Source organism: Pelecanus crispus, chromosome 12, assembly GCF_030463565.1.
Source record: "Pelecanus crispus isolate bPelCri1 chromosome 12, bPelCri1.pri, whole genome shotgun sequence".
Taxonomy (NCBI): Eukaryota; Metazoa; Chordata; class Aves; order Pelecaniformes; family Pelecanidae; genus Pelecanus; species Pelecanus crispus.
The window spans coordinates 8767471-8793402 of NC_134654.1; the positions used below are offsets into that span (position 1 = coordinate 8767471).

At 41.1% G+C, this 25932-nt stretch overlaps 1 protein-coding gene across 1 annotated transcript; it reads left to right on the forward strand.

The window, feature by feature from the left end:
* Positions 1–1019: 1019 nt before the first annotated feature.
* Positions 1020–14972, forward strand: MYL10 (myosin light chain 10). The gene is made up of 6 exons (XM_009478825.2): positions 1020–1055; positions 3837–3912; positions 5396–5500; positions 8986–9064; positions 14066–14114; positions 14874–14972. The coding sequence occupies exons 1-6, from the start codon at positions 1020–1022 to the stop codon at positions 14970–14972; spliced, it is 444 nt and encodes a 147-aa protein (XP_009477100.2).
* Positions 14973–25932: the final 10960 nt, after the last annotated feature.

Consider the following 25932-nt stretch of genomic DNA (forward strand, 5'->3'; position numbering starts at 1 on the left):
TTCTGACTGATTTTTCGTGAGCATTAGATTCTTAGATATCATTGTAGCTCTTTCCCCAATCTTTCTCTGTCTCAGTCTGCAGACTACAGAATAGTGATAAAAGCAGGCCTGCTGTTTTATTTAAGATTACTATCTTGACTATTAAAATTATATGGGCTAGTTAAGGCAATGTAGTGTAGTGTCACAGGTTAGTGCAAGAATATAGACTGTCCTCCAAGTGTAGAAGGTGTTCCACATAGAAAGAGTCTGTTCAGTCAGTGTTGGTCCAGACAGAGCAGACTTCTAAACATTTCTACATGAGTAGGAAATGATACAATTTCCCTCTGTAGTTCCTGAACTGAATCTTCATGCAGGGCCTCATTTTGAGTCTGGCTGCTTGTCCCTGCATGGGAACTGGGAAGGAGTACCTGTAGTCACTTACCTGAACTGCCTGTATTTCTTGAGAAGAGCAGGTTGGGAATTTTAGCTTACATCTCCAAGTGAGACAGACTTACATCCCTCCTCCTGTAGTGCAGAGCTCTGAAAAGCCAGTGCAGAAGGGTGAGTAGTCTCCTGCATGAAATGGTCTGGCATAGGTGACTCTACACAAGGAACAGGCAGTTCCTTGGGGAAACAAGCAGTGGACCAGCTGTGATATTCAGAGTCACACTTTGGGTCCCTCATCTTTTTTAAGGCAGCACAGTGACAAGCTGTCCTTGTTTATCTGAGCTGCCAGGTTCCAGGCCAGAGCAAGGGAGTGGCAAAAAGTCTCAGTGAGATCTGTTACTAAAGCAGCATTTTTTATCCCTTTTATATATATATATGTGTGTATATATATACACGATTGAATTAAAAACCTTGTCATAACAAAACACAATCCTCTTGTACTACTTGACTGTATATATTTTACCTTCTGTTAAAGATGGAATTTGTTTTCATGGGTACTTAACAGACAAAGTAATATATATTTGATCTTATTTGTATTATAGGCTCCAAAAAAGGCAAAGAAGAAGGTAGAAGGTGGTTCCAATGTATTCTCTATGTTTGAACAAACCCAGATCCAGGAGTTCAAAGAGGTTGGTCACTATTCTGCTGTTCTCTATAGTCTCCTGTCATTGCTAATGAATAACATAGGTTTTGTTTGTAATCCTTATTCAATTCTCCATCTGCTTTAATAGAACACACAGTTGTTTTCTGAATCATCTCTGTGGTTTTGGCTGGTATATCATTTTCCTTGTGTGTTTGTTTGTTCTTTCCTTCATTCTTTCTTTCATTCTGTCTTTCCTTCTTTCTGTCCCTCCCTCCCTCTCTCCTGTTTCAAGCTCTAGACTTACTGGAAAAGCTCCCAAGCCCCCGCCCCAAAATAAAAGAAAATTTTCATCTCATCCACTTTAGCCCCGATTCAGGAAAACACTTGAGCACATGTTTAAAGTTAAGTGGTATTTTAAATAAGAATAGTCTTATGTGCTCAAGTATTATCCTGAATAGAGATGCCTTGTGGAACCAGGGCTTTAATTAGCGGACTGTTCCACAATAGCAATAGAAAATATTCTTCTGTGCCCTTCTAATACTGCCCACAAACTAGAGACAAAAATACCAAGAAGCCCTCAGCCGACTTTCTCCATAAATGCCAATAAAACAAAACAACATGTTGAGATTAACTAAGTAAGCATCTTTTAGCTCCCATAGAATTTGGTATTACCATGCACTGTAGATTCTTTGACCAGTTACCTGTGAAGAGGTAAATCTAATGGGCTGGCATAAAAGCTGAAGCATGTTAAAGACAGATAATTTGTTTGATGAGTTTATGCTCTTTTTCTGAGTGGACATTCTAGAATGTCTGTGAAGCCATCACATTTTGCACTGGTTTATAATTTAAAATTATTTATTTTTTCCCCATTTTTTGCTAACTTACATCTCCAAAGCGATTTCCAATATGATAAATAGCTACTGTTTCATTTTGTACATGTGGCTTTCAACTTTACTTTTCATGAGGATTCGCACCAGTAAAGCTCAGTGGTGAATGAGGCTAAAAAGCCATGCAAAGGACTGTGAATATGGCCCAGGTAAATGGATTGAAACCATTAACCTTTTCCCCACACTTAATCGGAACACGTTTAACACTCTTCTCCCACCTTTTCTCCATATCTTATGAACTTCCAATTTTATTTTCTCCAAAGACTATTGTTTGAACATGTACCAACAAAAAAAAGAATTGGTCAGAATGCTGTATTTGATCTACTCTAAATAAGATCATACTAGGAGCATTTCTGGGAGGATGGTGGCAGAATAATGGCAGAAGCATAAGGCAGTGGAGAGGTCCAGTGAAAACCAAGACCACGTTGTGTCCAAAAACTGCATACCTGGGACAAGTATTTCTGAAAAGCTGGGTTTGATGAGAACGTTTTTATCTAGAGATTTCAACCAGCTCACCAGAAAATGTTTCAGCATTGCTGTTATTACGTTATTTTAAGTTCACCCATTACAATACATACCTAAGGCTCTTCCCATCTTCTATGAGCTTGCTGGGCTCTGCTTTGCTCTTCATATTTTCTTCTGTTTTGCTTCCAAATTGTGGGGATCACCATTTAAAGCAAGCCCCCCCAAAAGGACGGAAAGCAATTCTAAAGAGTTGGGCTTAATTTTTTATTAGGTGATGGTTTGGCAGGTAAATTAAGGGTTATGAACATGCATGCTGCAAGTAATCACATGGGCAAACTGGAATGTGAGCAGTGGGGCTTTGTAAGAAACTGGAGGTAAAACTACATGAAGATATGTTGATATAATACGATCATGGAAAGAAGTGCACCCTGTAGAGCAGTAGACTTTAAAACTTTGCAAGTTACTGTAGCTGCAATGGACTAGCTGTATTCTCAGGAGAACATTGTCTTTCATAATAATACTGAAGTAAGAATAATTCCTGGTCATTGTAAAGATATACCCTCATATTGATGTGCATGTCAGACAGATAACCAGCTTCAGAGACATGCCTGGTTCTGCTAATATTCCCCACAGTATGATCAGGGGAATTTCAAGTCATTAAAATCCTTCAAAATCAATGAAACATTAAGTGTGATGGCAGTGAATAGACAGACATGTAAATAGGTAAATAGATAGATAGGCAGTTAGCTGGCTTGGTAAATAATGGTTAGAGAACATCAATTCTGGCTGAAAACAGAAAAATAACTGGTTTTTTTCTAGCAAAAGTTAAATTTTGCCTGACAAGAATTATTTAAGGTCAACACATCAAGGTCAGTCAGAGCACAGAGTACAGTCTGAAGGATACAATTTATTAGAGAGGGAAACTAACTTTGAATAAATAATACAAAGAAAGCTACATTTCTTCGTAATGTAGCTGATAGATTCAGCTATCTCTTTACAAAGGATCATTCTGAGGCCCAGAAGAAATTGACTTTAGCTTGATCTACAGTAATTACATGTTCTACAGAATATGATAGCTGCACAAAGGAAGGAGGTATGGGAAAGGTACAAAACACACAGAGTAACCACTGAATAAATCCTCCCTAACTAAAGCCTCCCTAATTCCAACTTTTATGGGTTAAGGCCTGAATGGCTGGAGCCGCCAGCATTGGCTTCAGCCCAGCTACACACTGCACTGAGCATTAATTTAGTAAGAAGAAGTTTGGGTGGGTTTAATTAAGCCCCTTGCCAAGATACAGTAATGTGTTGAAAGTGAGGAAAGTGCAACGATGTGGCATGATATGGATGAATCAAAGGAAGTTAAATATTCCTCTTTACAGCATGAATATAATACCCCCCTGAACTGGTATCTGTGATTGTAGCACTGTCCAGTGTAACATCGCAATGGCAATTAATTTTCCTTTTTCTTCCAACAGGCTTTTACCATCATGGATCAGAACAGGGACGGCTTTATTGACAAAGCAGACTTGAGAGACACATTTGCTGCACTAGGTAAACTGGTAGTAATAATTAAATACTTAAAAGAAATGCAGCTTAAATTTCAAGCACGTAAGAAAAGTTTGTATTAGAATTACACTGGGGGAAGTAATGAGATACACAGGAGGCAAAAGGAAACCTGCTCAGTTTGATCTTCCACCTTTATCTTATGGTATTTGCTATCTTAGTACATAGCTCCAGCTGGAAAGTCTCCTGAGCCGCCTCTTTCAGAAGTGAAATGAAGGTCTCTCTGGGACTCACTGGCGGGTGCAACAGAGCTGTGCAGCTGGCAACTCTCCAAAGGCACTGATCCCTCCCCTGCAACTATTTCACAAAAAGCCCACCCAAGCAGGGGTCCATGCCAGGCATTTCTGATTTGCCTCTGAATCCAGGCTTCACAGGCTGCACCTTTTTCATCTAGGAGCCATGCAATATCTACCAATTAATGTTGTCATGGACTAGCTAGCTGCCCCTCTGCCCACACAAAAGTAGGAAGACTTCATGTGAGGTTCTGTGCTGTTGTGCATTTATGCGGGGTGGAATGTGCCTGTTATGAGATTAGGTATTGTCCATTCCACATGCATAACAATCCTGATAATATCAAGCAGATTAAAGAAAATCTTCCCAAGGAAAGGAAAAATCAAAATGTTCATGATCCCAAACCTGGAGTTGTATCCTTGTTGCAACATTGGAGGCTTGAACAGTAATGTAGGCATTTGGGTTTTTGCCATCTGGATCTTATTAAAAAGAGTTTGATAAGAATCTTTAGTGCTCCCTGGGGTGGAATCAGACGCCAGCAGAGTCAGTGCAAAGAGCAGAAGCTCCTGAACTCTTTATTGTGACAATGAGGTTTGCAAACTTTGGCCTGTAGCTACTGTTACCCTGAAATATTTATTTCTTAAGGCCAAGTTCTGGTATCTTTCCTGTTCAGCGAAGCCCTTCAATGCCTATAAAGTTCAGTCACAGCAAATTACCGCTCATTTTGAGTAGGGTTGCCAGGGTCTAAATTCTCATCAATGGGACTGTAAGAGGATGGGGAAGGGATAGGACTGCACAAGGATGGGGAAGGGATATGACTACTCAACTCATCCCTCTGCCCTCTACTCAGAAAGGCATCTCAACATACAGGAGGGCAAAGACTGAGACCTTGGATTCACTTCAGTCACTTTGAACTCTGCTATATTAATATCAGTGGGGCCTGTATTTCACCTGGGGTAAAAAAAAACAAAAAAGAAAAACAATTTATTTGGAAATGCCCCATCTTTCGTCCACTGCTGGCCACATCCCTATTATTTATCCTTCTTACTCCTTCAGTCACCCTTTGATCTTAGAGCCAGCTCTGTCAATTTGTTTTACACTAGGGTATTCTGGAGTTGTGTTCTACCATGTTATTAGCAAAGTTGCACAGAGCCCTGAGCTCCCCAGTGGGAGGAGATGAATGGGAATCATTTTTGAAACACAATTTGTGATTTATTATGAAAAATGATCTCTGCTGCAGGTCGTCTGAATGTCAAGAATGAAGAGCTTGAAGACATGGTGAAGGAGGCGCCAGGTCCTATTAACTTCACTGTCTTCCTTACTATGTTTGGGGAAAAGCTGAAAGGTAAGTACCTTTGGGGCGTTGGAGAGGTATCTGTCAAAGATCCTCAGCACTGAAATATCTCAGCACCTTGCAAATTATAATAATGTATCCACAGAACAATGCTTAAAGGCAAGGAGTGATCTCCATTTTTGCAGACAGCTGAAGTATGAAAAGGCTAAGGGACGGTCCAGAAGACAATTCAAAGATGTGATTTCAGTTTACATAAGCTAACATGAAAGTGGTAAGTTGAGGTCCAGAAAGTAATGAAATCATGGCAGCCTAGAGCACAGTGCAGATGTGTTATTTGCCGTCAGTAGGTTCCTGTTGCTCATGCTACAGTGGTATCACTCCCAGTGTTAGTTGGTTTAAAAGTATTTTCAGCATTTCTACAAAAAAACTTTCTGCACTCCTTTGGCTCATTATGCAGACATGACCTCTGCATCATTCTTGCAGTTACAGGGCATGAAGGAGCAACATGGCCTTTCCTCATTTTCTGTATTAGTTGCAACCCAGTAGGCCCAGCCTTGGTTTCACTTGAGGTCAATAGTCGTTTTGCCATTGGATGAAGATTTCAATGAATAACTCTTAATGGAGTGAATAAATTGAAGTAATTTAATCTCAGTGGATTTACAATGATAAGGGAGAGAGATTCTGCCCATTGCCACAGAATACATAGGGATCACTGCAGGGAGTTCAGAAAATGTGGGTACTAAATTTGTTGTGGGAGCTAGTAATTTAGTCACATCTCTTATACTGTTAATGACTAGAAACTGCAAGAGAGGGATTGTGAGGCCAAGAGAAACCTCTAGTCGTCTTCCTAGATGCATTAGAGGTAGGTGAAAGCCTTGATCTTCAAAGCAAGGTTTGCCTTAGCCAAGCACATTCCAGAAGTTTGTTAAAATAACTAATGAACAGAAAAATGGAAAAATCTGATCCCATCTTCTTAAAAATGTGTATTGTATTGCTGCTGGACTCTGACTTTATATTGCTGAGCACAATTTCAGTGAAGGGCTTTCTATGCTTGGAATAGAAAGTAGAGAGGTCTGAAAGAGAGAATTAATGTAGCTAGTCCTCAAAGAAACACACTATTGCTAAGGAGCACAGCATATCTGGGAAGCATAAGAGGTGATGGAGGAGGCTGTACACTGACTCTGAGGAGGGGATTTTATTACCCAGACATCGATCTGTCTTGATCACAGTGGTACCTCCACCTTTATGTTCCAGATGTCATCTTGCAGAGTAGGTAGTGCCCTTCTGCATAATCTTCCTTCTGGGTTATGTTACTATTTCTTGTGGGGTGCCCTGCTACCCATTCCTGTCTATTTGTGATGCTTATGATCACACAGAGCATGGAAATGAGCTCTTCTTCCTTTGCCCCCTTCCCTGTTGCCTCTTACGATTGCTAGAGCTGGCAAAGAGTCTGGCCCTGCCAACTATGTGGCCTAAAACCAGAGCCAGCACAGGAAGGTGAATGGTAAAGTGTACCCCTCTTGTCTGCAGGTTTCCTGTTGGCTACTAGCAGAGGAGGAGGGTTTTTTTTAATTTCCATTTGGTGAAGGGAAAATCACAGCTGTGCTTGTCATGCCCTTCTGGTTGGGTTTGTCATGCAAAGGAAGCAGAGCCAAAAGACTGCACATTCCCAATCAAAACTAATTGGGATGAAGAGCCTTTGTAGTGCAATTAGAAAGGGAGAAAGGGCTAGAGGAAGTGGATATGGCAATTTTGCAACACTCTTTATTAGTTAAGTACCACTCAGAGAATTTGGTGAAAGGTGCTTTCTAAGTAAAATTTGTTGTGCTATAATTGATTTCTGTCATAAAGGGGAAGCTGGGATTTTGAGGATGAGCTTTAGCTTTGTATATTGAGATTATGATGCCAGATGAACAGCTAACAAAACTCGGTTTATGTTAATGCCAACCACATGGAGCTGTTTCTACAGGGAGTCAGAATAATACAATTTGTACAGAAAACAGAGATGCCGCACATCAAAGAAACCACTTTATTTACCAGCTAATCAATAAAGAATGCCTGCTGCATCGCTTCTCTTCAAAGCCAAAGTCCAAGGATATAACAGAGTAGAAAATGTAAAACACAGTAAGGAAAAAAAATCCCCCACACAGTGGTGACTACTTAAAATGCAGACCTTTCCTCAGAGCTGGAAGATGTTTCTGTTCATGGGACAATCAAAACACTCATTAAATACCAATGGTCTTTGTATTGATCATATATTCATTGCAGTTTGAATATATTACCTACAGCTTGGCAAAAAAATACACGTGACAAGAAGGAGACCATATACCCTTAGGTTTATTCATTATTATATCCACTAAGATACTACTTCTAATCCTTGTGAAACTGTTTAAACAAAGAAAACTAAGAAGGCATCAGGAGTGTATGTAGTCATTAGAGCAGGGAACCTTGACTGGGTTCTATTCTGGTTCTCTCTCTGCCAAACTTTGAAATGCAATTCTTTTTTTAATCACACTTTCAACATTTCAGCATCCCAAGTAACTTCATTTGTCCATGGGTCAGTCTATCTGCTTGTCAATTTGGTTTCCTACAGTTATAAATAATGATTTGTTTAATACGTACTACTGTAATATTTTGAAATACTGGGGAATAGTCAGAAAAAGAGTATATAGCATATCCTTTGGTGTGGCTTGAAACTGACTGTGAGTGCACTGAAAATCTGCAGTATTACAGAATAGTCAGAAACCTCAGCCAAGATTAAGGCACTGTGAAAGCTAGTCCCTGACCCAAATTTTTTCCAGTCTAAATAGATGGGACAGATAAAGGATGGAAGAAAAGGAAGACTATTACTATCATTTTACCGCTGAGAACAGAGGAACAGGGAAATTAAAGTAATACCAAAAGTCTGTGGCCCAGCTAAGAGCAGAAGCAAAATCTTGGAGCCATAGTCTAGAGCTTTAAACCATCCTGCTTCTATAAGTAACACTTAGTGAAGAGATACTTAAGTGGAAATGCACTACAGAACATAAGCGCGGATCACCATTTTACATTGATCACCCTGTTTCCATTGCATTCCATTGGCATTCTGATTTTATGATGAGCTCCATTTCCTTTAGTGAGGGAAATAACCTCTTTATATAGTGAAGAACAAGTAACATCAAAAAGTGTTTTTACAAGGAACATATAGTACAAGATTAAAGGAAGCCAGTGAGGGAAAGAGTTTGTTATATTTTCATTTCTGAAAGCCACTAATCCTCTGGGTACTGATATTGGAGACCAGTTCCTGGAAGTTTTCTCTCCTGCAGACATAGAATAGATATGAGTTATTATTTTTAAGCTTCTGAGCGTTGAACTATTCACCTCTATTGTTTATCTGACATGACAAATGCTGCCGACTTAAGGAACCTTTGTCTTCAAACCTGCAACTGCAGAATTCTCCATTTTGCACTGTTTTCAAGTGAATGCAATTACTTAGCAAGTATTCAGCAGCTATAGAAATACATCCAGGCTTCTAAATTGTATTTCATTAATTTCAGGCACGGACCCAGAAGAAACCATTCTGAACGCTTTTAAGATTTTCGACCCAGAAGGAAAAGGCCACATAAAGGCAGACTAGTAAGTTTATCTCAAATCCTTTTAAAATAATAATAATAATAATAACAACAACAACAACAACAACAACAACAATAGCACAAGTTTAAAGAACTGCTTAAAAGCTACATTTTTCACAGTATTTTAAGAGACAGAGGAACTGCCAGGCAGAGAAACATTTAGCTTTTTAAGCCAGAGTTAAAAGACTGAACTATTGTATGAACGTATTTCTATACCAAAAAGAGATGTTACTGTCTTCAGACATTGCAAGAGGCAACGGAAATATAATCACATGTAGACCATTAGATAGCCTTTTTTGAAGGTCTGGATATAAATCAACACATGACTCTTTGTAGATTAACGCCATATGTAAAATTAAAATGAATGTCTGGTGCCTAACTCTCAGAGTGCTTGCCTAAATGGGAAAGCTAGTCCCCTTTTAAAAAAAGTGATCAATTTAATTAACTCTCGGACATAGTTCTAGTGAGGACATTTTCCTTGTTACATGTTTACTGTTTGAGCCTTCTACTTCTAGACAATAATTTGCTGTAAAATTCCAGTAGATATGGTGGGAGCCAAACCAAATCATACTATTAATAATATGGCAATTATTGTCAATATGGCTATTTTAAAAATAAGGAGTCAGAACCTGATTTGTATTCATAACCTGTTACACCAACAAAGCAAGGTAAAAGGACTTGCAACTGCTAATTGCACAAAAGTAAATCCTCATTGCACTGTCAGAATGGTGTCAGTAGACCTTCAGGTAAATGAGATAAATGATATCAAATCAGGGCAGTGGATGAGGAGGCCTGATCTATGGCTCCAGTGAAATGCCTAGATTTAGGCATATGTTTAAATTCCTTGGTGAATTTGGAGTCTATACTTCTACTGCAGCAGCCATTTCAGGTAGATTTTATAAAGCATAGTATGTATAGGAAATTTATTAGAGAACCATGAGTTACAAAACTGTATTTGCATCAATTAATTCTGCCAATGTTGTGATAAGGTAAATGAAAACTAAACCTCTTACCTGAACCTCTAAAGTGGAGTTTTCCATGACATTATCTGCAATTATCGATGTCTCATGAAAGTTGAAAATACAAAATTCATGTACAATATTTCTTTCCATTACTAATATGCTTTTCTATGACAGTAACCCAGTGGGTATCAGAGTCCTATTATGGTATGCACTATGCAAAATAAAAGCAAAGAGACAGTGTTTTCATTAAAGAACTTCCGAATTAATTAAAACACAGCAAGTGGATGTAGCAAACAATCAGAAGGAACAGATGGTTAACAGTCATCCTGATTGTTTTGGGGTTAAAATTATCCAAACAGTCAGAGAAACACATCAGAAGTGACTCAAACAATCAGAATAAAATGTAGCCTGTTGCCAAATAGGCCAGATCACATAGTAGCAAAATCACAACCATGAAATACAACCTTCTGATAATACAAAACCCATGAAATGTTATATTTCCCACCACTATCTGTAACAATATACTGCACACAAAATCTGCAGCTTGCCACCCTGTGTCCAGTTCTACATTCCTTGGATGCTGGAAGCCACTTGGAGTTTGGAGAAAATTAGGAATGCAGTATCATACTCCAAAATGAAGATGAGAGAGAAATACTTTTATTTTTCCTTGATGGAAAAGGTCAACCTTGTCCCCACCCCCACTGCACTGCTAACATTAGACAATTGTTTTAGTTCATCACCACAACAGAGCATAATGTTTACTTATTAGACCCGAGGGTAACGTTGATCATTACAGAACAAACCATTAAATCAATTCCATGAATGTCTTTGAGGTTTAACTTCTATTCATATGCTTCCAAAATTTAGACATTTGAAGGTTTTGAAATAATTTTTATGTTGGCTCATACAGCCCTTTCAATATGACAGTTAATGTTAATAAATAATACTTCTCCATATTAAAAAATCGTGGAATGTTTCTCTCCAAAACCAGCCATGTTGACCTTTTAATCAGAACTTCTTTTTATGTTCATGGAGTTAACATCCTTCTGGGGATTTTTATGTCTCTTCCCTCTGCGTGTTTTCACCTCTAGTCTGGAAATGACTCACTTAGTCCATCTGATGGTAGCTGGGATAGAGTCTTCTAACCTTTCCAGAAGTTCCAGGGGTTTGTAACTTACTTCCAAATTCAGTGACAGATTTTGTTTGTCTGCATCGTTATACCACACATAAAATCCTTCCTATAGCATGATGTCAAAAACAGAAAATGCTTTAGGTCAGATTCTCGGCTGGTGTAAACTGGCATAGCGTTTGGAAAGGTTAGATGATTCAGTCCTAAATGCCATTCATTGGACAAAGTGAGTCAGGCCAACATCAACTGCGTCTAATGCTGATGCCAACAAAACTTTTCAGATTTGTACCAGATGAAAATGGATCCAGGGAGTCTACATGCATACTGGACCTTTGGAGATTAGTTTGGCTGAGCTAGTGATGTTTCTCATCATAGTTGTAGAGCACTGCTCCTTTCAACACACCTGTTTTTCTCCAAGACAGCACTGTAGAAAGGGCAAACCCAGTAGAAAACCAAAATGTCCCAGAGATTTCACAGATAATTTTTAAAAAGGTTTTGAAAATATAAGAATGCAACAAAGTATTTGTAACTGTAGAAGGAACTGCTGTCAGCCAGGACAATAGATAGTATTTAGACTCCTACATCAAGGCAAACGGATATTCTTTTTTGCCCAGAAGACTTTGATTTCTTTTTTTTTCTTTTTTTTTTTTTTTTTGAGAAGCAAATAGCCTTTAAAAAAGAAAACAAGATACACAAAGAAAAAAGTGCATAATCCGTAGCTTTGGAAATTGTGAGTGTTCATTTCTCTATAAAATAAATAATGGAAAATGTGCATAGATCCTTAACTCAGTCCTTCTTCCTTATAAGTGTGCCAGAGCCTACCAGGCTGTGCATCAGAAGATTATAATTAGATATTTGATCTTTTCTTTTCCCCTAAATACTTTAAGCATGTGAATAGAAGACACATAGTACTCTTTTAAATTCAGTTCTGTTTGTGATGAAGTTTATTTGTGACTTCTGACAAAATTGCTGTAAGTGCTTCCTTCTATTCACCAAGCTCCTTCCTGTATCACACTTCCTATATACATTTGCTAATGCTGTTTGCCCCAGTGCACATATATCCAATAATCAATTTATGCTGATGAGAGTGATCTCTCTGCTCCTGCACCCACTGATCATTTGAGAATTCCACCTCAAAAAACGCAGTCACATAACAAATGTCCAGGATAACAAAACAGAAACAGCAATATGAGAGAAAGAGATGAAGAAAGATTTTGCTAAGTAAAGAGAATGGTAAAGTAATGCAGGAAAAATACATACAACAGCTTAAGCTCTGTCTGTGACTTCAGAGTATTTCCCAAAACTTGCATGGATATTTTCACTCTTGTCCTTGTGGGTGAGATCCTTATTCATTACCCAGAAACTTCTTTTTTTCAGTTTTCCCTTTCTGTCCTTCCAAATGAGCACTTCACATCAACAAGAGATTCAGAAGTGTATATGCCTCTTATGCAAATTGGGATATGTCTTTGTTGTAGCCTTTTACTAGAAAAAAATGTATGTGTCAGAGATATGAGGAAATACAGTTGTAGCTTTGCCATCAAAACTACACTTGTATCTGTGTGACTTTTTTCACTCGAGATGCATGGTGTATGGGAGCAGAAAGGGAAGCTTTACTATTTTGCCTGAACATCTGCGTCCACAGTAGGTGAATTTTGCTCATATGGAAGTGTTCCTGTGCAGGCATGATTTCTATTATGAATAGTTACTTTTAAACATTCACTTTAAAAAGCAGAAAGGGCTGTTTCCAGAAAAGCTATTACTCTCACTCCCCCCCAACAAATTCTTCAAAAAAGCAGACTTTTTCCAAGTCTACAAACAGATTTCTATACTTGTTTAAGCTTTTGGTTTTGTACAACAGACTGCTCATCTGTTATCACAGGTTTATAGTCTGTTTTACTGATCTAGAGAAAATGCTGAAAATGTATAAACACCTTTGGTAGTAACAAAAGGAGACAACTCTGCCTCTTCAGTGTGAATGCAAACTCTTTGAGATTAATATAGGAATTCTTCTACAGGAAGGGGAAATTATTAGTGCAAGTGAAAGGGATGTTTATGTGATATAACTGAGTTCATACTGGTGGACATTCTAGCATATTGTGCATGTAGTGCCCTCAGCACTTGAGCAACTGGGTGAAATATAAGACATTTTATCTAAAGGGGTTAGACTAGAAACAGTAATTATTCTTCCTGGCTTTTCTGTTCACCTATAAACTTAGGTAAAAAAATTACATGCTCCACATGTGACTTCCCACAATGGGTTTGCAAACAGAGGGTAAATCAGCTGAGGGTCTGTCCCAAAAATATTCTCTTTGATCTAATTGCATAAGATGCAGATTGTGTGTGGGATAAGCTCCTTGTTACAGTGCTGTAACTCCAGATCAAGACATTGTACCGTGAAATACAACAGGTCTCATGCAGTTTCACAGTCTCCTCTGGGAATGACTGCATGCAAATAAAGGGATTCTCAGATGATGATTCGGAATAGCTGTTGGAGTTCTCTTTCAAGTCCTCTTTCTCATTTCATGCTCTGTTCCTTTCATCCTCAGATTTTACAGAAAATATTCTCTCTTTCGATTTTGTTAAGTGATCCAAACTTTAAACAGCAAGTGAGAAAACCTACCATTTTAGGTTAAGATAAGCATAAAAAATTGCTGTATTTCAATTAGAGTAATAACCTTAAACAATTTTAAACCTCTATAAAATGTCACAGAAGCAAAATAAGTTGGCAGAGCGAGGCATTGACACTGATGGGTGCCCACAGAAAATCTCTTACAATATCATGTAGGGATTAACAGCTCTAATTTATGCGGTCACACAGATTTTCTTTCATGCGACTTCAGGAGGGATCTTGCCATCTGAATTGTCATGTGCCATTATCACCCTTTAATCAGGTTATTTCATTTTATTTCAACAGCATCAAAGAAATGCTTATGACACAGGCAGACCGGTTCAGTCAAGAAGAGGTAAGGACCTTCTGCTTTATTCAAAATAGGAATCTATCTCCAGCTACTATTCAGCAATAAGTATTTGCCCCTCTTTAAATGCATGAATTCAGCTCAAATCCAGACTGAGAGAAGGCTGATGCCAGCTCTAGCAATTAGAAACAATTCAAAGCTTCTCTTTTGAATAGCTCCATGGCTAAATCAAAGTCAAACAGATTCTTTGGACTTCCATCCAAATGTAAGCGTGGCCTATCTCTTGCTGTTCTTTCCTATAGTGAGCTGGGCAATGAATTTACTAGAGTTCAAGTGGGTTTGGGTGGGGACTGTGATCTGGTTTCCATTTCTGTGAGAGTTATTTTGTCTGAAATCTGAAATGAGTTCTGAAATGAGGTACTGACTTTGTGGTTTGTGTGAGACTGAACACGGATTCTGCTGGCTGTGAGGAATTTAGAGGGACTTTATTTTCAGAAGAGGAGATTGAGTGGAGTTGGTTCGTGGCAAGAACAGACTGGAGTGCAGACTGTAGACATTATTTGGCCAGGGCTTACCTGGATTTTGGGAGAGCTCTTTTCGACAGGGAACTTGCTGGGGTTATAGCAGGACTGTATTAACTAGCTCTGTCCTAATTCCTGTTTGAATTTTCCCGAAGCTAAGGAAAAATTTTCCATAGTGGTTAATGGATCAAGGCAGAAGGCTTAACTGGGTTGAAAATGAAAAACAGTACATGTTGCTGTTTCACAGTCCTACGTTTGTAACACTTATCTCCTCTGTGCTTGGCAGATCAACCAGATGTTTGCTGCTTTCCCTCCAGATGTCTCTGGTAATCTTGACTACAAGAACCTCTGTTATGTTATCACCCATGGTGAGGAGAAAGACTAAGAGGAAAGAGATGAGCTTCTCCTGTGATGATGCACCAAGTTATTTCATAATGCTTTTGTGTGCAAGACAAAGGGCTAAACATTCAGTATGTGAAGCCATGTGGTCATCAGAAGAGAACCAATAAAACAATTGAAATTAGATTAGTTATTTAATGCTCCTGTTTTTATAAAAGATGAACATACCAATTTTGTGAGTTTTTTCCCATCCTTTTTTTTTTTTTTCTGTCAGTGGTTTGAAATGGAATTTTCTTGATGAACTGGTGTTTTTGTGATTTATTGACAATCCTAATGTTCACCAGATGGTCCATTGGGCAGTGTTGCTTAACCTCTTGTCTTTTATACATAAGCTCCATGTGTTAATTGAGAAATCCTCTAACTTATTGCACCAGCAAGAGGATTTGGTAAATAGAATTCTGTTCCATTTCACAGATGCTAGCAATGAAAGTGTTAATAAAACAATCTTAAGCTTTTATGACTATGAAATATGCCCTCTCTGTCTCAGTGATGTAGCCAGTTTCATAAGCCACTTGACTCATTTGCTTTCGTGCAAAAGAATGGAAGTAGTGGAATAGTGGCTATCTTTCTCATAGTAAAATTTACCTAGGTGCACTTAGAAACCAGTAGTAATGAATTTCCCCCTTCAGAGGTACCTTTATTATGTGTAGGATGTTGTCCATGAAATAACAATAACACCTAGTCTTTCACCCCTTGGTCATTGGCCTTGTTTTACAGCTGAGGCACACACTGGAAGGATGTCTTTTGCCAGAGATCGTTTGAAAGTCTAGGGACAAAAGAAAGAAAAGAACTCAGGAATGGTAGCCCAGAGTTACACAAGAAAGCGGACTACATCTCACTTTTATAATCCAAGATCAGCGTAGTTTCTAAAATGGGCTACAGTTTCTTGTATTTAGACTTCTAGGAACTGGACATATTCTGCCTATGTGGAATATTGCACGAATACTTCCTGCGTGGGAGTCAGAAGGATGTTGCAGCCAAAGTAAAACAAACTTCTGCTGTTTTAACAACTGATGAAAATGGTTTCCTTTTGCATCAGTGTTTTTGGCACCACAGTCCCACAGACATTGAGAGGAAGTAACAAGCCACTTATTTTCTGTTTCCATCTTAGTTTTTGTAGAAACAGAATGTGAGGGCAAGGTGTCAAATTCTGCCCTCATCAGGAGGGCCAGAAATTACATGAAAAAGCTTTAGCATCTGCATGACTCAGGGATGTGACATTCATCCCCACCTGCATTTTTTGTTGTTCCAGCAAAACCTTGCACTCAGTGCACTTCAGTAATATAGGACAACTGGAATGAGAAGGCTCTTGGCAGTCACAATGTTGATATAATAAACCTCACCCCTTGCCCTTATGTCCAGAAGCACTATGCGCGTTCCTGTAACAGCAATGTTTTTCTAGTATAAGTAGGCAGTTCCCAATTGTATCTATGAGTAATTATCTCTCTTTAAAATATTGGTAGACACAGCTAGAAGCAAAATTTGGCCCTTTCTTGCAGGAATCTTGCTGAAGATGTGGAGAGGGCTTTAGCACTTCTTGCCGTATGTTCCTGTAACATTTGAAACAATTGCATGGTCACCCAGACCCATCCCTCCCAACAAGGTGTGCAGCTTGACTGGGCTTTGGGGACTAGTGAAACTTCATGCAGTGCAAGAGTCTGCCTGACCTTTTTTTCCAACTCATGGCTCATTCACCAGAATCTGGGCTTTCCTGTACAAGCATAGTTCTTACCTGTTTCACAGGATGGCACTCCTCTCCCCAGAATGTGTTTTTCTTCATAGGTGTATGAAGAAGCATCCCACTGCTTATGGGATGGGGTTATAGATAGGCAATGGGAGGTCATGGAGGTACAGGATTTTCAGTGGCACAGTAGAAAAGATGATTTATGAGCTTCTGCTTTAGGCTCTTATGCAGACCCAAACAAGTGACAGCACTTCTCAAATTCAGAAATGAGCTGCTTATGGGAGAGGGCTGCAACATGGATGTTTCATTTACAGACTTCATTTGGAAATTGCTTGAGTGGTGACTCTGGAAAATGCTCTTATATACCACAAACACATGTGCAAAGTCTAATACTACCTTGTATGAGCTCCACAAAAATCACATACCCAACCAAATGCATACTGACTGTTCCAATAATATGAGCTGAAGTCACTCAGGCATCAGATGTCAGATGATGCTTATGGCTTTTGCACTGTTTAAAGATTTCAGAATGAGACTGAAGACTAGATAAAATGGCATACAGGGTTACCTTTAGCCTTCAATCTAGAGAGGTTTATTTTTCCTCCTGCAAACTGGTAGGCATAAACTTTGAGGATAGTGCTCTTGAAAGATGAGGTCACATTTTTTCTGTCAAAGCATGTACACTTTTTGATGTCCTTTTTCACCTGTTACTGCCTAGTTACCTGACTTCTTCAAGTGCAGCTCTGTGGCATCTTAGGCTGATGTAAGTCTGGTCTGAGCAGTGCCACATTCTCCCCTTCCCCTGCCTACACCCCTCCCTCAGGTCAGCACTAGAGCTCATACACACCCATCAGGTGCTGACTGAGAAGAAACCTCCTTGCTCTTCAGTCACACCAGCTACCTACATTTCCTTGCCTGTCTGCAACTGTCAGGGCTCTGAGTGCACTAATAGGCCTTAATGGTCTTGACAAGCTACACCTGGAATCTCCACCCACACCTGCTGCCTGGGGGGGCCAAGAGCCCCATTTAAGCTCAGCCCAGGGCCTTCAAACCTTCTTTGAGCTACACTCTTAGACCTACACTACTCCTTGGGCCTTCTATATCACTGTGGACCTGCCTAGCAATCACTGAACTGCGTATGACTCTAGTAACTGTCACTGAATGTAACCCTGACCTGCAGCTTGACTTTTCAACCTGATCTTGGACCTGCCTCATCATCCAGAAGGAAGCAGTCAATGACCTGTTACACTACCTGGACACTCACAAGTCTATGGGGCCAGATGGGATCCACCTGAGACTATTGAGGATGCTGGCAGAGGAGCTTGCCAAGCCACTTTCCATCATCTTTCAGCAGTCCTGGTTAACAGGGGAGGTCCCAGATGACTGGAGGCTTGCCAATGTGATGCCCATCTACAAGAAGAGCTAGAAGGAGGATCCGGGGAACTACAGGCCTGTCAGCCTGACCTCGGTGCCTGGGAAGATTATGGAGCGGTTCATCTTGAGTGCGCTCAACAGGCATATGCAGGTCAACCAGGGGATCAGGTCCAGCCACCACGGCTTTATGAAAGGCAGGTCCTGCTTGACCAACCTGATCTCCTATGACCTGGTGACCCACCTAGTAGATGACTGTGGATGTCATCTACCTGGACTTTAGTAAAGCCTCTGACACCGTCTCCCACAGCACTCTCCTAAGGAAGCTGGAGGCTCATGGCCTAGGCAGGTGTACTCTTTGCTGGATAAAAAACTGGTTAGATGTCCAAGCCCAGAGATTTGAGGTGAATGGGGTTAAGTCCAGTTGGTGACCGGTCACAAGTGGTGTTCAGTTTTGGGGCCAGTCTTGTTTAATATCTTTATCAATGGTCTGGATGAGGGGATTGAGTGTGCCCTCAGTAAGTTTGCAGATGACACCAAACTGGGTGGGAGTGTCGATCTGCTCGAGGGTAGGATGGCCCTGCAGAGGGACCTGGACAGGCTGGACCGATGGGCTGAGGCCAGCTGTATGGGGTTCAACAAGGCCAAGTGCTGGGTCTTGCACTTCGGGCACAACAACCCCATGCAATGCTACAGGCTTGGGGAAGAGTGGCTGGGAAGCTGCCTGGTTGAAAAGGACCTGGGGGTGTTGGTCAACAGCCAGCTGAACATGAGCCAGCAGTGTGCCCAGATGGCCAAGGAGGCCAACAGCATCCTGGCTTGTAACAGGAATAATGTGGCCAGCAGGAGCAGGGAGGTGATTGTCCCACTGTACTCAGCACTGGTGAGGCTGCACCTGGAATACTGTGTCCAGTTTTGGGCCCCTCAATACAAGAAAGACATTGAGGTGCTGGAGCATGTTCAGAGAAGGGCAACAAAGCTGGGGAAGGGTCTGGAGCACAAGTCTTATGAGGAGCGGCTGAGGGAACTGGTGTCATTTAGTCTGGAGAAGAGGAGGCTGAGGGGAGACCTTATCGCTCTCTACAACTACCTGAAAGGAGGTTGTAGTGAGGTGGGTGTTGGTCTCTTCTCCCAAGTAGTTAGCAATAGGACTAGAGGAAATGGGCTCAAGTTGCATCAGGGGAGGTTTAGATTGGATACTAGGAAACATTTCTTCACGGAAAGAGTGGTCAAGCATTGGAACAGACTGCCCAGAGAGGTGGTGGAGTCACCATCCCTGGAGGTGTTCAAAAAATGGGTAGATGTGGCACTCTGGGACATGGTTTTGTAGCCATGGTGGTGTTGGGTTGAATGGTTGGACTGATGATCTTAGACATCCTTTCTAACTTTAATGATTCCTAGTTTTACTTCATTAAAAAATAATCCAGCCACCAAGCCAGGAAACATGACATTCATTATTATTACTCGACCCTTAATTGGTTTAGTGGTGGACTTGGTAGTGTTAGGTTAATGGTTGGACTGGATGATCTAAAGGTCTTTTCAACCTAAACAATTCTATGAGTCTATGATTCTATCCTAGACTTGCCTGATGATCTGGACTCTTGAACCTGACTATCATCTTTGGGCTTGCCTTGCTTGGATATTGGTGAGGCCACCTTCCCGCTGGCCATGTTGCCATGCCTTGCTGCAGGCTCCCTGTTCCTTAGGGAACAGCTGGCCCTTACTGCTCCCCAACAGCTGCAGATGGGGTAGGAGCATGGAGCTGTGGGGAAGATGGAAAATAGGACCACCTTAGTGCAGACTAAGTTGAGCTAGGCTTTGTCTATGAGACATTTGGTTTGGAGCAGTGCAGTTTTGAGGCAAACCACTTGGATTGCCCCTACTTACCTTGAGCAACCTTGGTAGCTTTTTTGGAGGAAGCTAAACCAGAAGTTCTGCTTGAAATTCAGTCCAAATTCCCTCCAGTTCCTGATGGGGACCAAACCAGGGTGCAGGCTGTGAGGTCCTCCAGCAGCTACCAAACATTCATGCACCACCAGAGTGCTCTCATGAATCTCTGAAGTGGTTCGTGGGCTACATAAAGTCCCAAGTTCCATGTGACCCTACCTATTTGCCTTTAGTTTTTTTGCAGTTCTACTGCTCTTTCCTCACTGGTGCACGTTTCTCTTTGTTCAAAAGTCATTTCTCCCTTTTTTTTTTCTGTCTGTTGCCCCAGAATTACTGTACATCAAGGGCAGTGCAGAAGATGTGTCTGTTACAGAGAGCTTAAAGAGATTTTTGGGTTGGCTATACCAAGTCATTTGGACTTCTGCACCTTGGGCTCTTGGACCATTATGCAAGAGAATTTGGAGCTGTAACTCTCCCCTTCTACAGGGAGGAAGGACAGATGTTCAGATAAATATAATGAAAATATTACAGGCTTGTTCTAAGAATCTTTATCAATCCCAATTTTATTTCAATCCCTGTTTTCTTTTGGGGACATAGAGCTGTGCTTATGGGTTTTGGATGCAGATTCAAATAACTAAAGGGAACAAAGAGCTGAGGTTAATTCCACAAAAACAGATTCTCACCAAGCATCATTAAAATGATCAGATGGGAATTGAACTTGTATGAACTCTGGCAGTTGCTCTTTAGTGTCAGCCCTTTCAGAAACAATTACTATTTGGATGGGAAAAAACAAAGAAACAGTGTAGAATTGATAATGTGCTTTATTAACTCTTAAACGTTTAATCCCGTAAACCTTTCTGAAACCTTGTGAATGGGTAGAGCAGCCTTTGAAATACACTTTCATTAAAAGCAGAGAAAGGTTCTCATGAGTTTCCCCCAGCTTGTTGTTCTGCTTGGAGGCAGGATCGTTGTTAGAAATGTTTGTCTGACCTGTCTAAACTTTCTAGGTAGCCTCAAGTCCAAAGCTAGCCTTATATTTATGTATTTTTTTTTCCCCTACCATCTAACCTAAATCTTTCTGTCTGCAAATTAAGCCAATTTCATCCTTTGCATCCTCTTTGTAATGAATGTTAGCACACTGGAAGACTGTTTAGTTTTCTTTTTTTTTCAACATTCTTTTTACAACTTTTCCTCTCAGCAATCTTTTCTACACTTATAATTCTTCTTGCTCTCTTTAGGATTACCTTAAATTTCTGCATATTTTTCTTAAAACATGATGTGCCAACTTGGACACAAAATTCCAGCACCAGCCAGAATGGAATAATTATTTCAGGGGTTGGTTATCTGTAAAAAAACAAACAAACCAAAAAACCCCCCTGTGATTCAGCAGCACTGAAGGTTATGTATGTTTCTAGGCAATGTGGGGAAAAATTTATTCCAGACCTCTCTTTCTTAGTAACTGCTTGCTTCTGATCCCCCTGTAGCCTGTTCTATCTATCCCAGAAACTTCCTTAGATCTGATTCCCCTCTGCCTGTGTTACCTTGGTAATGTGCCAGCATGGGTTATCTAAGGACATACCTTGAATTTTCACTAATGTTCAAAAGGTGCAGATTGTCTGAAGTATGAGTTTTCTATGTGAAAATGCAATGCCGATACTGTTTAACATTTTCATTAATGACCTGGATGATGGGACTGAGTACAACAAATCCATACTCTTCCCAGTAGCGTGCATTGACAGGATGAGAGGCAATGGGCACAAATTGAAATGTGGGAAATTTCATTTAAACTTTTTCACTGTGATGGTGGTCATATATTGGAACAGGTTGCCCAGATAGGTCATGGAGTCTCCATCACTGGAGATACTGCAAACCCAAATGGATATGGTCCCGGGAAACTTGCTCTAGCCAATGCTGCTCTGAGCAGGAGGTTTGGTCTAGGCTATCTCCAGAGATGCCTTCTAACTTCAATAAATCTGTGATGCTGTGATGTTACATATGTCAGCGTTGTTAATACAGCCCAAATGACACTTGCTTTTTACTGGGTTGACACATGATCAATCTGTGCTGCACTTTGAACCTCAGATCCTTTCCTGAGGAACTACAGCCTAACCAATTACTCTGAATTTTACCGGTGCCTTTCTTCTAACATGTAATGACCTGCAATGATCTTTAATTCTGTCTTGTTGATTTTCTATCTCCCCTTCAATTTAAGGTTGTGCTGAATTCTATTCCTGTCCTCCAAACTCCACATAATTTGCCTTAGCTTACTGTCCATCATCCACAAATTTTGTGTGTGTTCTCTGTTTTGCCCTCCATATCGTTAATATTGAACAGTATCTGACCCTAGGACAGTCTCCTCCTCCTCCTCTTCCTTCTCCCTTGTCATCCTTGAAATGTCTTCTGATTTTAGCAGTGACAATTCATGTTGGACATGTTTTTTAACTGTACTCTAGGTCACTGGTCTTTAAGCTGCCTGTAGGCAACTATACAAAAAAAGTTTCTCACCTGTGGGCCTTGCTTCATTTCCCCATCAGTCTGTTTAAATTCAGGTGGTCATCAGCAAGACATTATCCATGAACCAGCCAGCCATATCTCTCTAAGTCATCCTATGATAGTGCTTATGTCCAATGAGAACGGATTTCCTGCTATAAATGGGGGAAAACCAACTTCAACAAAACTGGTTTATATGCAAGAGCAAATCCACTTGGATTCCTAAAGGCAAGCCCATACCTTGCACCAGAAAAGACTCCAACTCCCACAGCTCTGATTACATGGCTAGGGTTCACAACTTGCTAAGAAACACTTCTGGGCATGTTGATGATGTGCAGAACTGTCTGTACAGCTGCAGCATCTGAGGTCCCTTGTCTTTCAACATGCTATTATGCCCTTTTCCAAACTCAAGACATTAGAAAGCATAAGAGGGGTTTCACATTGAAGGAGATAGACTTTGGATCCTTGAAGCACATGTGGGCCCAGTATTTGAAATAATAGTTTTCTAATGTGCAAACCTGGAAATTTTTGTTAGTTACATAACTTGGGGGATTCTCATGTGTATTGACTTAACTTTGGCCACTTAAATCCAGTGTATATTCAAGGAGGCTTATCTCTGCAGGACTTCAGTGATTGAAGGGAGAGAGGTCCTTGAATAGGCATTTCAGGGCACTAAAGTTCATCTCTCCTCTGATTCAGCCTCTACAAGCATCTGTTTGACTCTGCAGATTGTAAAGCAGGGGCCTAGGAACGCTAACTCAGGTATTTAAGGTCAAGCATGGCAATACCTCCTTGAGCCCTTATCTAGGGAAATGTTGCTATTTGTTACTGTCCCTTTCAGTTTAAATGATCACTTAATGTGCCTTTTGACCTGAGGAACACCATTTTTTTGTGCAAAATATGCTAGCAAGCTCAGTGTTTGGTCAGCTGCTTCAGTGGGAACACAGAGCTCAGGTGCTAGCTAGGCCAGGCAGAAAATTTTTGTTACAATGATTAGAAGGCAGCAGCTACCCTTTCATGGGGTAAGAGACCTTATGCAGCAAGTGAAGGGAGATCCGAGCAGTGAGAGGACTGAAAGAAAAAGATAAGGTAAGAACCATCTTGGCTGAGGTCACATAGCAAGTAGAGAGTCAGGATCAGCCAAGTCTTCTATTGACCAGTGGCCATTGGCTACATTGCCCTTCCAGATGCTGATCCTGCAAGCTGACTCCCAAAAAATCTCCTGATAGGCTTGGTCAGGTATTTGCTACAGGTGTTACAGCTTCTCTTTTTTATTACTGGAGAGCATAAAAAAGCCATCTCTGGAGAACAAGTGTGGTTATTTAGATAGCTGTGAAAGCTACTCACCAAGCTCAAGCAGCAGCCAGTTTGTGTGTACCTGTACAGCACAGATAAACCACATCCCACCCCACAGTTGGGAAAGGGGGAAGCTGGTTCTTCTTTAGCTGACTTGCACAGTGTTACTGAAAGCTTTTTGATTCCTGCTTTGTATGGGTTTGGCCTCCTGCATGAACCTACCCACGCTGTACTGAAAACTGGTGTTGCTCAGTGTGTCGCAGGCTCACATGGTTCAAAAAGAAGTTGCTTTACAGAAAACTGGAGAGGATGACAGGTAACTCTACTTCTCCTACCTTGTCTCTTTAAGTTTTGGAAGCTGCAAGTACCACCACAGCTGCAATGAGTAGAAAGTTCATTACCAGAGAGAGTGGGGTTGGGGGCTTCCTCTAACAGGCCAGAAAGAGATAAATCTCCATGAATTTACTGGTAAGCTACTACCTTTAAAGTATCGTATGTAAAAAGGATGCAGTTTAAATAGCAGCCAGAAAGTTATTTGTAGAGCAGGAATTAGCTACTTTCAACAAGGATCTCTGCCCTCCCAACTGGGCTGAGGGTGTAAAGGCTGTGACAGAATTTAATGCTTGGAAAAATAATACTGGTGTGAATCAAGTCCTGAAGCAGTACAAGTGTCCATATTTTGTCTGGAATTGTGAAAAGCCTTAAGGAAATATCAGTGATTTCTTTGTAAATTGGTGTTACAGTTCACCCAAGTTTGTACAAACAGCAGCACACAGGTAATGCTGAAATAGGGTGTGCTGCCCTATTTTTCCTGGAAAAGATGGAGAAGTTTAGTTTTGTTCCTGGGTTAAACACCTGCATGCAAGTATGCTAGCTAGAGCAGGGCAAATGCCTGAGCCTCTCGCAGCCTGGCTGCTGGCGGTGCACGTGGCTGGGCTGGGCACAGGGAGCTGAGCTTTTCCTCAGCTCTGACCACGCTGGTGAAACGCGGTGGCTGCGGCAGCCCTGCTCTGCAAACGCTGGCAGGGTTTTGCCTTCCCGTGCAGTGCCACGGCTGTGTGCTGAGGTCTGCTCTTCAGGGCCATTCCCCAAGCATGGCTGATACCTGGAACCTTCCCACACCTGTGTGGGGCTGGGAGGGTGGCTCCGAGTGCTTCTCCAGCCCCACAGATGTGGGGGATTAATGTTAATGGGCTCCACTCTGCCCCTCAGGAACCACCGCCAGGTAAAGGACACGAGAGGCTGCTGGGCTCGGTCACAGGGGCTGCTCCGCATCCACGCACAGCCCTGGCCCTCCTGTCCCTGCTCCTGCGCAACCAACGTGGAGGCGAGGCCTCGGCATGCCAAGGTAAGCCAGTGTTTTTTCCAAGCAGCATATTAATTAGGGTGTTTGAGGCCTTGGATCAACCCTAGGCTTGTGCCTGGGGAACCGGTTCTTTGGGGGAGGTGGGATGGGAAGGCTTGAGGCTTTTGTTGTTTTGTCTTACCTTGGCTGTGAATGACTCTCAGTGCCCTGTTTAGTCAGCTGTGTCTGATTATATAAAGTAACCCCCTGGCTTTTCATATAACATATAAAGCTTATCACCTTTTTCCAGCCACTACAACATAGTGTGCTCATTAAACTACCCCTCAGTCACTGAAAAAACAACTGCCTGCTTTTAGTATTAAAGATCTCCTGTGTTTTGTGCCTGCATGCATCAGGCTGGTATCGGTTAAGCCCTGGGGACCGAGGTGCTGGGCAGCACGCTCTCACCGGCAGGGTCTGGCCGGGTTGCCTGTCCGCATACCTGGCTGACAGAGCAAACTTTTAATCCTGTTTTTTCCAGATGGCTCCCTCTAGTTATGTTTTAATGGCAAGGTAAAAACAGTGGAGAGAAATACAGCAGAGTGCCTTGAAGCCCTCCTATCACTGATTCTCCATGTTAGAACTGGGATTAAATATAAGAGGCCTTGGCTAGCTTACCTGCTACGTGTATTTGTGGTATCTAATTAAAGTGCTGAAGTGAGGAATAGCAGTTTTGGTGCTTTCTTTACAGTCACTCTAGTGAGGGATGGCCCAGAAGATGCTTTATCCCTCTGAAGTGAGGAACTAGGGCTGAACTGGCTCCTGAAGGAGACACCCCTCCTCTCACAGCCACTGTGTTAGTGGGTGGTTAAATTCACCAACAGATTTGGGTAACTTGAGTGCATCCAGTCATTCAAATTCTTCTGGTCTAAT